This window comes from Hemiscyllium ocellatum, chromosome 13 (genome assembly GCF_020745735.1).
Source record: "Hemiscyllium ocellatum isolate sHemOce1 chromosome 13, sHemOce1.pat.X.cur, whole genome shotgun sequence".
Classification (NCBI taxonomy): domain Eukaryota; kingdom Metazoa; phylum Chordata; class Chondrichthyes; order Orectolobiformes; family Hemiscylliidae; genus Hemiscyllium; species Hemiscyllium ocellatum.
Window position 1 is genome coordinate 64,401,249 of NC_083413.1, and position 13,976 is coordinate 64,415,224.

The following is a 13,976-nucleotide window of genomic DNA, read 5'->3' on the forward strand; positions in this document are numbered from 1 at the left end:
AATAGTGAAGAATTATGTAGGTTACAGAGACACGTATAAGCTGCAGAGCGGGGCTGAGAGATGGCAAATGGAGTTTAATGTGGAAAAGTGTGAGGTGATTCACTTTGGAATGAGTAATAGGAATGCAGAGTACTGGACTAATGATAAGATTCTTGGTAGTGTAGATGAGCAGAGAGATGTCTGTTCAGGTACATAGATCCTTGAAAATTGTCACCCAGGTTGATAGGGCTCTTAAGAAGGCATATGATGTGTTAACTTTTATTAGTAGAGGGATTGAGTTTCAGAACCATGAGATCATGCTGCAGCTGTACAAAACTCTGGTGCGGCCACAGTTGGAGTATTGCATAAAGTTCTGGTTACCACATTTTCAGAAGGATGTGGAAACTTTGGAAAGGGTTCAGAGGAGGTTTACTAGGATGTGACCTGGTATGAAGGAAAGTCTAATGAGGAAAGGCTGAGGGACTTGAGGCTGTTTTTGTTAGAGAGGAGGAGGTTGAGAGGTGACTTAATTGAGGCATATGAGATAATCAGAGGGTTAGATAGGTTAAACAGTGAGCACCATTTTCCTCGGATGGCGATGGCTAGCATGAGGAGACATAGCTTTAAATTGAGGGGTGATAGATATAGGACAAATGTCAGATGCAATTTCTTTACTCAGAAGTAGGGGCATGGAATGCACTGCTTGCAACAGTTGTAGACTCTCCACCATTAAGGTCATTTAAATGGTCATTGGATAGGCATATGGATGAGAATGGAATACTGTAGGTTAGATGGGCTTCAAAATAGTTCCACAAGTTGGCGCAATGTTCTATGTTTTAAGAGGATGATTATTTCTTGTCCATCTTTCAAACATCGTGCACTTTCTGAGCTGGCTGTTAACTTGATTCTTATGCTGTTGGTTGATGGTGTTTATAGATATCTGTTATGGTCTGAAAGATATTTTGTCCTAGTCTTTGCTAATCACTTACAGCACACATTCACATACAGCTGAATTGCTTACTTATCAAACAAAACTAAAGCAATTTGAACAGCTCTATTTGTAATGGTGTACAGGGAATGATGTTTGTTACAAATGAGATCTTTGGCTTTACAGTTTGAAATGACCTTAAGTGTTAAGAAGGTAAACATAATATTGTAAGACATTCAGTTCCACTCCTTTACTGACCTTTTAGAGTGGCAATAACAAGATGCCAATGTGAAATTATTAACGGGAGCTTGCATGTTTTATGAGATAAATGAGGCGTAACTTCAATTTTCAAGAAATTGTATCTGACGACTTCAAGAACATGATTTACTTTGGGCTGCTTTGATAACGAGAGCATTTTCTCATTACTGATTTCATGCTTGGCTCAGCAGAAACATGCTTCAATAGGAGAATCGTGGGCTCAAGCCCTCAATCCAATATTTGTGCGTGTAACTTAGTCTGTCAGTTTATTGCACTGTGTGTTATGTATTGATCAATTGCTCTAAACTAATTGTGAGTATATGACCAAACAAATGAATTAGGAGCTGAAGTAGGCCATTTAGACCCTAGCATCTGCTCTGTCATTCAATACAATAATGGCTGATCAGATAACCTCCGATTCACATTTCCTGCCTATCCCAATAACGTTACAGCCCCTTACTTAATGTGAATCTATCTCTGTCTTCAAATCTTCCACTGTCTTTTCTGGGAGAGTTCCAAGCACTTAATCTGGAGAGAGTGTTTTTTTTGCCTGATCTTTGGTCTTTACGGGCGGCACGGTGGCACAGTGGTTAGCACTGCTGCCTCACAGCGCCAGGGACCTGGGTTCAATTCCCGCCTCAGGCGACTGACTGTGTGGAGTTTGCACGTTCTCCCCGTGTCTGCGTGGGTTTCCTCCGGGTGCTCCGGTTTCCTCCCACAGTCCAAAGATGTGCGGGTCAGGTGAATTGGCCATGCTAAATTGCCCATAGTGTTAGGTAAGGGGTATATGTAGGGGTAGGGGTATGGGTGGGTTGCGCTTCGGCGGGTCGGTGTGGACTTGTTGGGCCGAAGGGCCTGTTTCCACACTGTAAGTAATCTAATCTAATCTAAAAAAAAGTAAGTGACCAATGATTTTATACAGGAGTCCCTTATTGGAGATTCTCCCATAAGAGAAAGCATTCTTTCCACATAGAGCATAGAAAGGTACAGCACAAAATAGGCCCTTTGGCCCATGATGTTGTGCCAAGGGTTAATCCTAATGTAAAATAAAAATCTTAACTTATGCACCCCTCAACTCACTGCTATCCATGTGAATGTCCAGTAGTCGCTTAAATGTCTCTGCTTCCACCATCACTGCTGGCAACACATTCCATGCATTCACAACTCTGCGTAAAGAACCTTCCTCTGATGTCCCCTCTATACCTTTGTTGTAATATCTTAAAACTATGATCCCTTGTACCAGTCAAACCTGTCCTGGCTATTGACTCTATCCATTCTTCTGATTATCTTGTATATCTCGATCAGGTCATCTCTCTTTCTCCTTCTTTCCAGAGAGAAAAGTCTGAGCTTATTCACCCTCTCTTCATAAGGCAAGCCCTCCAGTCCAGGCAGCACCCTTGTAAACCTTCTTTGCACCCTCTGCAAAGCCTCTATCTTTCCCATAGTAGGGCGACCAGAACTGGACACAATATTCCACGTGTGGTCTCACCGGGGACTTGTAGAGCTGTAACAAAACCTTGCAGCATTTGTCAAATTCCTTAGGATTTTGTTTTAATTAGTTTGCCCCCTTTTTTAAACACCAATGGATACAAGACTGGCTTTTTCAACGTATTCTCATAAGACAACTTGCCTATTGCAGGTATTAGTCTAGTAAAGTTCTCTGCACTGCCTCAAATGCATTTACATCCTTTTAAATAAGGTGACCAGTACTCTCTGCACAGTTCTCAAAATATGGTATCTCTAGTACCATGTATAATTGAAGCATAAAGTTCTTGTATATTGAATTTTCCTCATGATGCATGATGATATCATTCTCAAATACTTACCGTACCTGAATACTAGTCTTCATGATTCATGTGCAAGGACATAAAATCACTGCATTTCAGAGCTCTGCAATCCCTCACCATTTTGGATAATTTGCTTCTGTTATTCTTGCCTAAATAAGCAGCTTTGCAATTTCCCTCATTATACTCTTTGCCACATCCTTGCCCACCCATTATTTTATTAATATCTATGTGTAACTTCCTTATGCCCTCTTAACAACTTAGTTTCCTGTTTATCCATGTTTTATCAGCAGATTTGTCAACCATACTTTCCATCCGTTCAAGTCCTTCATATAAATGCTAAACAGTTTAGGTCCAGCACTAGGTCCACTCCTGTGCTACGTGATTTGCAAACCTGAAAGAGATCCATTTACACCTACTCTGCTTGTCAGCCAGCCAATCTTCTCTCCATGTGTATATGCTATTCTCTATACCTTGAGCTTTTAATTTTCAGCATTCCTCTCTCTGGTAGCTATCTGAGACTGAGGCAGACTGTTTCCAACCTAGGTAGCAGCATGTTTAACTTAAGACGAATCTTTGAACCACCATGTCTGCATCATCACTATGATTGCTGAGTTCCACTTCCATGGCAATCCCTGTCTGCAAATATGACTTTTTTAAAAAAAGGAGACAAAAGCAGGAAAGTGCAAGCCAATTGGTTTAACATTTGTCATTGTGAAAATGTAAGAAGCTTTTATATTAGATGTGTTATAGCAGGATACGTTCACAATCAGGCAGCATCAAGATGGCTTCATGAAAGGTGATGTATGTTTAAACAGTTTAAGAGTCCTTTTGAGAAAGGGAGATGAATAAAGGGGAACCAGGAGATGTGGTGTGCTTAGATTTCTGGAAGGAATTTTGTGAAGTGCCATATTAAAGGCTGTTATTGAAAATAAAAGCTGATGGTGTTGGGGATGTTGTGGATTGAAGATTGGCTGGATAACATGATTCAGGCAGAGGATAATGGGCTTTTTTCAGATAGGCATACTGATCAACTTGCACCTTGTGCTATTTACATTTTATTTAAATTACATGATGGGAGTGAAGGGATGTTTGTAAAATTTGATTTCAAGGATAGCAATTAAGTTGTGAAAATGAGTTCAGCTACAAAATGACATAATCAGGTTAAATGTGTGGGCAAAGGTATGGCAAATGAGAATAATGTGGAAAATGTGCAATTGTCTATCTTGGGAGGAAGCATAAAAAAGAAACATTATCTAAATGGTGAGATGCTGCAGAACTCTGAGATGTGACCTAGTGCATGAATCAGAGACAGCTGTATGCAGTTCAGCAAAGATATTAAGAAAGCTAATAGAATGTTTATTGCAAAGGGAGTTTAATAGAAAAGCAGGAACGTTATGTTTAACTTATGCAGGGTACTAATGGAGTGCAGTTTAGGCTGCCTCTTTTAAGGAAAGGTACAAATACATTCGAAGCAGTTCAAAGAACTTTTGCTAGACTAATCAAATAATCGTCAGATATTATTGGAATATATATGACTGCTTTTAATCCTTTGTCTTGGTGCTGCATTGGAAACAGTGAGAAGTATTTTCCAAAATCTTGTGCCATTGACTGATCATAGTGCAAGTGTTGTACAGTGGTGTACAGTCAATGCATTATAAATTTTTGATAATCTCAATTTCCAGTTTCTCTGTCAGACACACTCCCACTTTTACTCTCCAGCTCTTCCCAACATTCTCCTCAAGTTAGATTCTTTTCTTTTGCAAATTAACATAGAAATTAAGAGCAGGAGTAGACCATTCAGTCTTTGAGCCTGTTCCAAAATACAATAAGACAGTGGCTGATTTGAAATATGGGTGCCCCACTGTCTTATGGTGGTTGTTTTCCATTTCAGCACATAGTTTTTTAATTCTGGATGTAGAATCAAGAGGCGGCCATTTGGGCCAGTGAGCCTGTTCCATCATTCAACTGGTGATCTACACCATAATACCATTTCTCCACCTTGATTCCAAACAATGTACAAATTTCTGTTTTCTAACTTTAAAATACCTTTCTGCCCAGCCTCAAGGTTTTTTTTGAGTAGGTGAGCATTCCAGATTTCCCTTTCCTTTACAAGTGAAGTCATTCTTCATAACGTCCCTCCTGGGGAAACAATTTCTAACTGCTCTACCAGCCCCTGCTGTCATCAGTCAGGAATTAATAGGTTAGGTTCTTGTTAAGTTACCAGTGGTTACCTGAAAAAGGATTTTTTTTGAAAATCACTGTCATTTTCAAAGTTAGGATCAGTGGTTAAGAGCATGTGGATTACTGGTTTGCTTTTAATGTTGCTTGGAGTTAATTCAACAGAACTAGATTATCTTCCTACTTCAATTGTTGTATAAGAGACTCCTTGTTTTGATTGTCTTTTTGTTTACCAGGCAAATAAAGGATTCACTTTTTACTACATTGCAGGACTAAATTCTTAACTTCCTGTTCAGCGTAGTAGAGCACCAATTAATTTCTTGCTAATTGCTGAAAATGGTAAATATTACTTTGCTGTCTGACCAGAAACCGTATGTTTCAATGTTTTTAAACCAGCACAGTGACTCAGGAGGGGAATCTCAGACCTTTAAAGGCAACTGTTAGTGTAAATACTTAAGATGTGTGCCCTTCCCTTGAGCTTTACTGATTTTATACTTTAGTGAACTTGTTGTTTGAGTAAGAGCATCTGCTTCCTAAACGTTTATTTTTATCTAGGCCACAGAAGAAGTGTCGAAGAATCTGGTAGCTATGAAGGAAATCTTGTATGGTACAAATGAGAAGGAACCTCAGACTGAAGCAGTGGCACAGCTGGCTCAGGAGCTGTACAACAGTGGCCTCCTCAGCACTTTGATAGCAGACTTACAACTCATTGACTTTGAGGTGAGAAGAAACATGCAAGATAATTTTGTTCTTGGAACTTTGTCATGGTGTGCATTTTCTTGACAAACCTATGCTGTATTAAACATTCATTTGAGGTTGAAAGGATAGTTTCCAAATGTTAAGTTTAGTTGCTCTCGGAAAATGCATCTAATTGAGCAAAAAGATGAATGGAATACCTGGATATGGTGACTATGTGAATAAAATCAAATTTATGCAACAAGTTTTTTTTCCATAAGATAAAGGTTCTCTCTCCAGAAAAAAATTGCTTTAGAGCTTTACCTTTTACTTTGACCTTTTTGGTAATATGTTTGAAGGATGGGTCAAAAGATTTACATAACAAAATCCTGTTGACTCTGGTACTGTGCAGCTAAAATAGTTTTAAGAGTTGATTGCTGAAAGCAATCGATGCCTGGCATTTTAATGTGTTTCTAGTTAATTTTTACTGGAAATACTTATGCCTTTAATCATTTGGCCAGTTAATAGATCAGTGGGTCTATGTGGAAAATAACTTGATACTTGCATTGTTTGACTGCAAAACTTTAATTGTGGATACTTATAACCATTTAGATTATATCATCCTGTATCCTAAGTAAACAACTATTTTAAATATTATATAACGTTTCTTTAAATGAATCAAGAGTAAGTAGCATTCTTATCATTACTTGAGCTCCATGCAAACTTCAGGTAACTTGAGCTTGTCCTCCCTGTTCAACTCCAAATTTTAAACACTTAAGATAATACCAAGAAATGTTTTCTCAGGTTAATCATCTTTCACGCAGCTGTCCACAGGGCAACCTAGATTATCGAAACAACGCGGGCAGAGGAGTATTTTGTTCGGATAACACAGTTTAGCCAAGCGTCAGGACATCAAGATCTTGTTCAGATAATCTGAAATTCGGGTAACCAGCATTTGGATTATCGAGGTTGCCTTGTAAACGCTTACTTCCAACTCCCTTGGGTCTAATAAAACATAGCTCTGTTCTGTTTGATCCAATAAAAACTGAGCATATGCAATAATGTAACAAGTGGAGGAACAAATCAGAATTAAAAACCTGCAAGATGTCTTACAAAGCATACTTGAGCGCTTCACCCTTCAACAAAATAAAAGGTAGTTTAAAAAAAATCTACTTTAACAAAATCCTGTTGCCTCTGGTACTACGCGGCTAAAATAACAAATATGTGAACTATGCAAAGAATATAGAATCATAATCAAGGAAGTTTAACATCAAATAAATTTGAAAATTGAGGGGCATGGAGAATTCAGTTTCTAACAAGCTGCAAGTCTGTTTTCTTGTTCAATATGTTACTGGCCCAATAAACAAGAGTACTGATGGATCTGGTAATGAAAAATTAGCCAAAGTTGATAAGAATAGAAGATCCAGGCAACCACTATCATAGCATAATTGGGTTTAAACTCAAGATTGAAATGGGCATGAGTAAGGTGAGGCTAAAGTAATGCATTGGAAAAATGCTCATTTAAAAAAAAAGAATGAGAAAATGTGCTTAGAACATGTAATTAGAACAATGTGAATTGTGATCTGTAGTGTCATGAAGAAATGTATCCTACATAAAAAGGAAGCAATTAATTGATAATACTATGCCATAGTTCAATAAATTCAAGGGAAACACTGAAACCAAAGAAAATGCATTAGCTAACCAGATAAGAAGTAACGGATGGCAAAGTACCACAGAAAGCTTAGAGAAGAAGTCAGGATACACTTGGAAAGATAAACACAAGCTAGAAAAATGCATTTCTAAGATGTTATGGACATGGGAAAGATGTAGGATTATTTCCTCCTTTATCCCATCTTTTTACTGAGTGGACCAAGATGCATTGCTGATTGTGTATTAACCACTGGATGCTGTATCTTTAAAGATCAAATGCAAAACATTTGTAAGTTCAGATCGAAAGAGAAAATAAATCTTTATTATTAGCAACATCTGAAATGCAGTCACAATAAGCACCTATTCCTCTTTCATGTGTCTCACAAGGAAAGATGATTTTCTAAGTTGCAGCGTGCACTCAGATTAAAATCCCTCTGTTTTTCCAATAACATCAAAGGGATTAGAGGCCTAAAATTTCTCTTGTCTGTTCAGTGGAGGAACAGAGGAGTTTGAAGGTCTGTGGTGATGACCAGTGGTACTTAAAGAATGGCTCATTTCTGGAATTTAATCCTTGACAGCTGTTATCAGTCCCCTGCAGTCAAATTAAAATTTGCAGTTACAAGACAAACCTGTACTACTCTCCCTGGGCTCACTTTTCTTTTCAAGACAGGATCTTTTCTGATTTCTGGTCAAGATTTTTCCCAGATAGTGTAAATCCCAGATTGGTCTATCCACACGGTTCTTAGAATAGTAAGATCTCTGCTAGCTTGCCTTGTGATCATATTAGTAGTCTTGTTATTCGCAGAAATGATTTAAAGCTGTAAACTATTGACATAATGGGAAAATTAATAATGGTCCTTTTCACTTTCTTGCGATTAAAGTGGTTCCTTCATATTTTGGTTACTGTAGACTTGAAATGAACATTTCTGTAAATATCCTGACAATTCTAACTGTTAGTGCACCAGTGATCTTTTGTATCCTTGTGTCTCTTCACTGGAAGAAACTCCAAAAGATTCTTGCATTTAATGTTCCAGAGGCATGTCCAGACATGCAGTAGTCCCTCTGTACAGAAAGCTCCAAAGAAGTTATCTGGTCTTTGAGTTAACTTTTTCAAGGTAACTTGTCCATATTGCATTTAAAATAAAATATTCATCTTCCCAAATGGGTGTATGATGCAGCTGTAACAAAGGAATGATTATAGAAATTGGCAAAGTCTTCTACAGGGAGGACTGCAGATACTGGAGATCAGAGTAGAAGAGTGTGCTGCTGGAAAAGCACAGCTGGTCAGACAGCATCCGAGGAACAGGAGAATCGACATTTCAGGCATAAACCCCTTCAGCAGAAATTCCTGATGAGAGGAAGATCAGAACAGTTTGGAGGTGTTCCTGAAAGAATGAAAACCTGATGTATTTTCAGGACAAGTCAACAACCGATTAAATTCATTTTGCTTTGCGTTTTGTTTTAGGATTTAAAACCATAAGGTTTCAATGGCCATGAGTCAAACCCAGGTCAACTGCTTTGGAAGGAAGCTATGCTCACTACAATGTCACCATCATTGTGCACTGCGCTGCAGCTTTATGTACTCCCCAAATTGGCTTAACGAGACCCTTAGCAGGATGAATTTACAGAATTGAAATAATAAATGGGAATTGCAGACGAAACTCAGCAGGTCTGGCAGCATCAGCATTGGAACTGTTCAGTTCTGACGAACAGTCCTTGGAGTTGAAAAGTTAACTCTGCTTTCTACCCGCACATGCTCTCAGACCCTGCAGATTTTTGCCATCGATTTCTGTTTTTATTTCGGATCTCCAGCATCCGTTGTTTTTTTTTAGAATTGTGGCATAGCTTTCAAGAGGGAAAATCATGTTTGCTGAGTTCTTTAAATTCTTCGAGGAGTAACAAGGTTGATGAGGGTAGTACAGTTGAAATAGTAGATTTGGATTTACAAAAGGTCTTCAGGGAATTTCATTGTAGATTTCCAAAAAAAGGCTTTCAACACCATCTCACTGAACAATGAGGCTAATTGCTGGAGGGTTAAAATTAAATGCAGATGTTGTGTTAAACATCGAGAACCCCTGGAGGTCTCTGAACAGTTTTGATTGGATAGAAGAATCATTTAACAGCTGAGAAGTGCAAAAACAATTTACTGGAATGACACTAGACCTAAGAGATTATATCTGTTGGGAATGATAAAAGAAACTGGACAGACTTCTCTGGAAAGGAGAAGAGGGATGAACTGATAGGGTTTAAGATATTTGATAGGTCCATATTGAGGTGTTTCCACCTGCTGGCAAGAACAACACTGGGGTCATCAATACACCTTTTTATTATGTACAGTAAGGAATTAAATAGAATATATCAGTCATGCTGCCACAAGTAGTTATTGAGAGAAACAATGTAGATGTTTTTAAGGGAAAGCTTGAAAAATGCAAGATAATGAAGTGCATAGAAGGAAATGTTAATAGGATTATTTGAAGAAAGATGGAACATAACATTGGCATGGATTACTTGGGCCAGTCTTCTCCTTTCTGTAAGCACTTTGTAACCTTTTGTAATTGTAGAATTATTCGTGCATCAATGTTAGGTTAGCTTAGGACTTGGCCTCTATTGATTCAGATTTTTATCCATCTTTACCTCACAACCTCCCAAGAATTCATGACTGCATTCTGTAGAGAACCCTTTGATTTAATGTCTTAATTGCTTGTTATGGTTAATTCTGAGCTAGGATTCCTTTATGGTTGAATTATTATTTAAGAATATGATTTTGAAAATAATTTGGATACTAAATTGTTTTGTCTGTCTTGGCATTTAATATTTGGTTGTATAGACAAAGCACCTCTTAATCCTGAAGTTGCAATTTGTTTACTTCCTCTTTAAGGTGGGTTTGTGGAAAAAGAACTTTGGCAACATCTGCATTTTGTGTAGCAATGTAGCTATTCACAGATTACTTTGCAGTTAATGATGGTTCCAGTATTCCTTTATTAAGAAACTCAAAGCCGTGGTGATGAATATTGTTATTCAGATGAATGAAAAAAAGTTAGACTTGTGAATTGAATAATGCAATTTCTGTCTTTACGTGTTGTTTATAATGGGTTAATCTGTCATTGCGGTTGTAATTGCTTTCTCAGCATGAAAGAAGGGAAAGGGCTGAACTTGCTCTGTAGTAAGAGCAATAAAGTTAACAAAAGTAAATTACCCTGTGGTTATTTTCCAGAAACACAAAGCTGTGAGTAACAAGTGAACTGATAACTTTGCAAATCTATGCCATACCTGTATTCCTGATCTCTCCGTTTTTACTCTCTCCTTTTCTTGCTTTTCACAGGGCAAGAAAGATGTGGCTCAGATTTTCAACAACATTTTGAGAAGGCAGATTGGCACACGGACTCCAACTGTGGAATATATCTGCACTCAGCAAAATATATTGTTCATGTTGCTGAAAGGGTGTGTAGAAACTTAATTTATATATGTAGTTTTGTTGTATGTACTTGGTTATATAAGCAAGAACATTATAGTCTTAGTTAAGAGGAGAGTTGCAGAGGCCCACGTCAGCACTGAGACCCAGTCTGTTTCACCAGCAGTAGTGTGTTGATGGTGGAAGGAATGCATTGGTAAAGCCAGAACTAGGAGCCAGCCACTTGGTGGTGAGGAGGACAACTTTGAGTGAAATGATTAGTTGTTTCTTTTTTTTTGCTTAAAATAAAAATGTATGTTTCTAAATACACACTTCCTGAAGCACCAACTTTGAGATTGGCTGCTGCTTTCCATCACTTACTGATAATGTCAGTTTTCTCTTTGCAAATGTATGCTTGTCATGTTTTTTCTAAGAATCTCTCAGCCTTTTTAGCATGCTCATGAGTAAATTCAAAAATACTAAGTGCGCCAACCTTGAAAAGAGTTTCTAAATTACTGCAACAATGAATACTGCAATTTTATGAAGTGTAACCCTCATCATGTCACGTAATTATGTTCAACATTGTTTTTTCCCTTTTAATCCAAACTCCACATGAAGATTAAAAGTAATTCCTGCTTGTATTTTGTTTTTAAACTGTGACCATACAAGAGACAGTCAAGTCAGCACTTAAATTAAAATGAAGATCTCTTTGTCATTAGCTTCCTAGCCCAGGCAGGCTAGTTTGAAAATACCAGCAGTGAATCAGTACATCAGCAACTACGTTTGTTGTGCTTGTCTCTTTAATTTTTAGAAAAATGTGTGTGTATATAGTGCTGGGGCGAGTGCCAATCTTTAGCTGTTGTGTCACACTTTATAGAGTATAATTTTAGCTAATCATAATGTATTAATGATTTAGATGAGGGAACAAAATGTATTACCTCCAAATTAAAATGACCTAGAGCTGAGAGGGATGGTGAACTGTGAGGCAGATGCATAGATGTTTTAATGTGATTTGGACAATTTCAGAGTGGAGAAATGCATGGCAGATGAAGTATAATGGTTAAATGTGAGGTTATCCACCTTGGTAGCGAGAACAGGAAGGCAAATTATTACCTGAATGGAAAGGGGAAGTGCACCAAGCATGCATGTAAGCATGCAGGTGCATCAGGCAGTGAAGAAGACAAATGGTATGTTATGCCAAGAGGATTTAAGTCCAAGAGAAGGATATCTTGCTGCAGTTGTACAGACCCTTGGTGAGACCACATCAGCGGTAGTGTGCACAGTTGTGGTTCTGCTTCGAAGAAGGATACTGTGGTAGGAGTGCAACAAAGTTACATTCCAGAAATGTCTGGTAAAAGTCTTGAATGAAGAGATACTGGTTCGGTTAGGACTCTATTCACTGGAGGAGGATATCTCCTGGAAACCTGTACAGTCCTAACTGAACTAGACAGGATAAATGCAGAATTAATAGGAAAGCCAGTGGTTCACAGTTTAAGGAAATGAGGTAGTCCATTTGGGACTGGAGTGAAATTTCTTATTCAGTGATACTCCCATGGAATTCACTGCCATGTAAATTGGTTGAGTCCACAACGTTGAATGTTTTCAAGAAGTTAGATGTAGTTCTTGGGCCCAAAGGATCAAAGCATATCAGGAGAAAATAGGCATAGGGTACCAAGTTCGGTGATCGGCCATGATCATGTTGAATGATTTCCTCCTGTTTTCTATGTTTCTGTGAATGTAAAATTCCAGTGCTTTGAACTGGATTTTGAATATTAGCCATCATAAAGACTCCTCTGAGAGTAATTTAATCCATAAGAATCTTCTAGTCTAGGTTGTTTGATTACATTTTAAGTAAGTTTACAAGTGCATTAAGTAGGATAATACATTTTATTCTAATGACGTGGAATATTAAAAATTAAGTTAAACTGTCCAGATTTGGATATGCCGAAATTTGCCAGAGGAAGCAGTCCAACAATACCATAAAATAATTTTTTTTTGTTAATGTGTATGAATGGAATGGCACTTGCAAATTATATTTCCCATTATTTCCTTAATATTATATTGTAAACTTCTGAGAGTCGAAAGAAAATTGGATATTGTACTTATTTGCTTTGTCGTACAGGGATTAGTTGCAAACGAGCTATATGTAAGTTAATCAGTAATCAAGTTCAAATGAAGGATTACAGTGGAACTTGCTAAAAGCATTATTAACAAAACACTCAAATTAGAATAAACTATATGATGTTAGCACTGTTATACAAGTTTAGACAACTGTTATACAAGGTTATCTAACAGGCAAAAGTGAGGACTGGTTATCTAAGGCAAGGAGGCAAAGTTATCTAACAGTTTGGAAGTTATGTCAGAAATTGAGGATTTTGTTTATCCTAAAGAATCTTTGTGTCTTTGTAGGTATGAATCACCAGAAATCGCACTTAATTGCGGCATTATGCTGCGCGAATGTATCCGGCATGAACCGTTGGCAAAAGTTATTCTGTGGGCTGAGCAATTTTATGATTTCTTCAGATATGTGGAAATGTCGACTTTTGACATTGCTTCAGACGCGTTTGCCACATTCAAGGTAGTTTGCATATGAAGATGTTTTTCTTAAGCCGACTGAGGGTATGCATTTTTTCATCTGAAGAAAATGCAATATATGTTAAATTCAATACAAACATAAAGCATTTTGATTAACTATACCGATGTTGCAAAGCTGCTAAGTAAATACATATTTTGCAAAAGTTTACCATTTCCTATATGTATAACGTGATTCACTTCTATCCTATTATGTTTTTTCTTGTTCTGGTATTGAATTGCAGAGTCATACCACGATGTGTGATTTCTTTATAGGATTTGCTTACACGACATAAACTTCTGAGTGCAGAATTTTTGGAACGGTATTACGATCGAGTAAGTAAATGTTTGTTGCTTTAGGGAGTGGGAGAACAATTTGGATTGTGATCACAACCGTTTTAATATGGCATTTAAAAGGCATAAACATGGCATATTTAACATGGCATTTAAAATGTAGAACTTTGGTCTGCTTTTTAAAACAAAATTATCCACTTTTCTTTGAAGTGGTGAGAAGAAAAGGGGAGATTTAGGGAACTTCTGCTCTGCAACACCATTTGCA

At 37.6% G+C, this 13,976-nt stretch overlaps 1 protein-coding gene across 2 annotated transcripts in view; it reads left to right on the plus strand.

The window, feature by feature from the left end:
- cab39 (calcium binding protein 39) overlaps nt 1-13,976 on the plus strand; it is a 67,353-nt gene that overhangs the window by 44,208 nt on the left and 9,169 nt on the right. For both annotated transcript variants that reach the window (XM_060834879.1, XM_060834880.1), the window contains exons 3-6: nt 5,686-5,850; nt 10,778-10,896; nt 13,256-13,424; nt 13,694-13,753. In XM_060834879.1, coding sequence (XP_060690862.1) covers nt 5,686-5,850; nt 10,778-10,896; nt 13,256-13,424; nt 13,694-13,753 — 513 coding nt within the window. The remainder of the gene's footprint in view (nt 1-5,685; nt 5,851-10,777; nt 10,897-13,255; nt 13,425-13,693; nt 13,754-13,976) is intronic.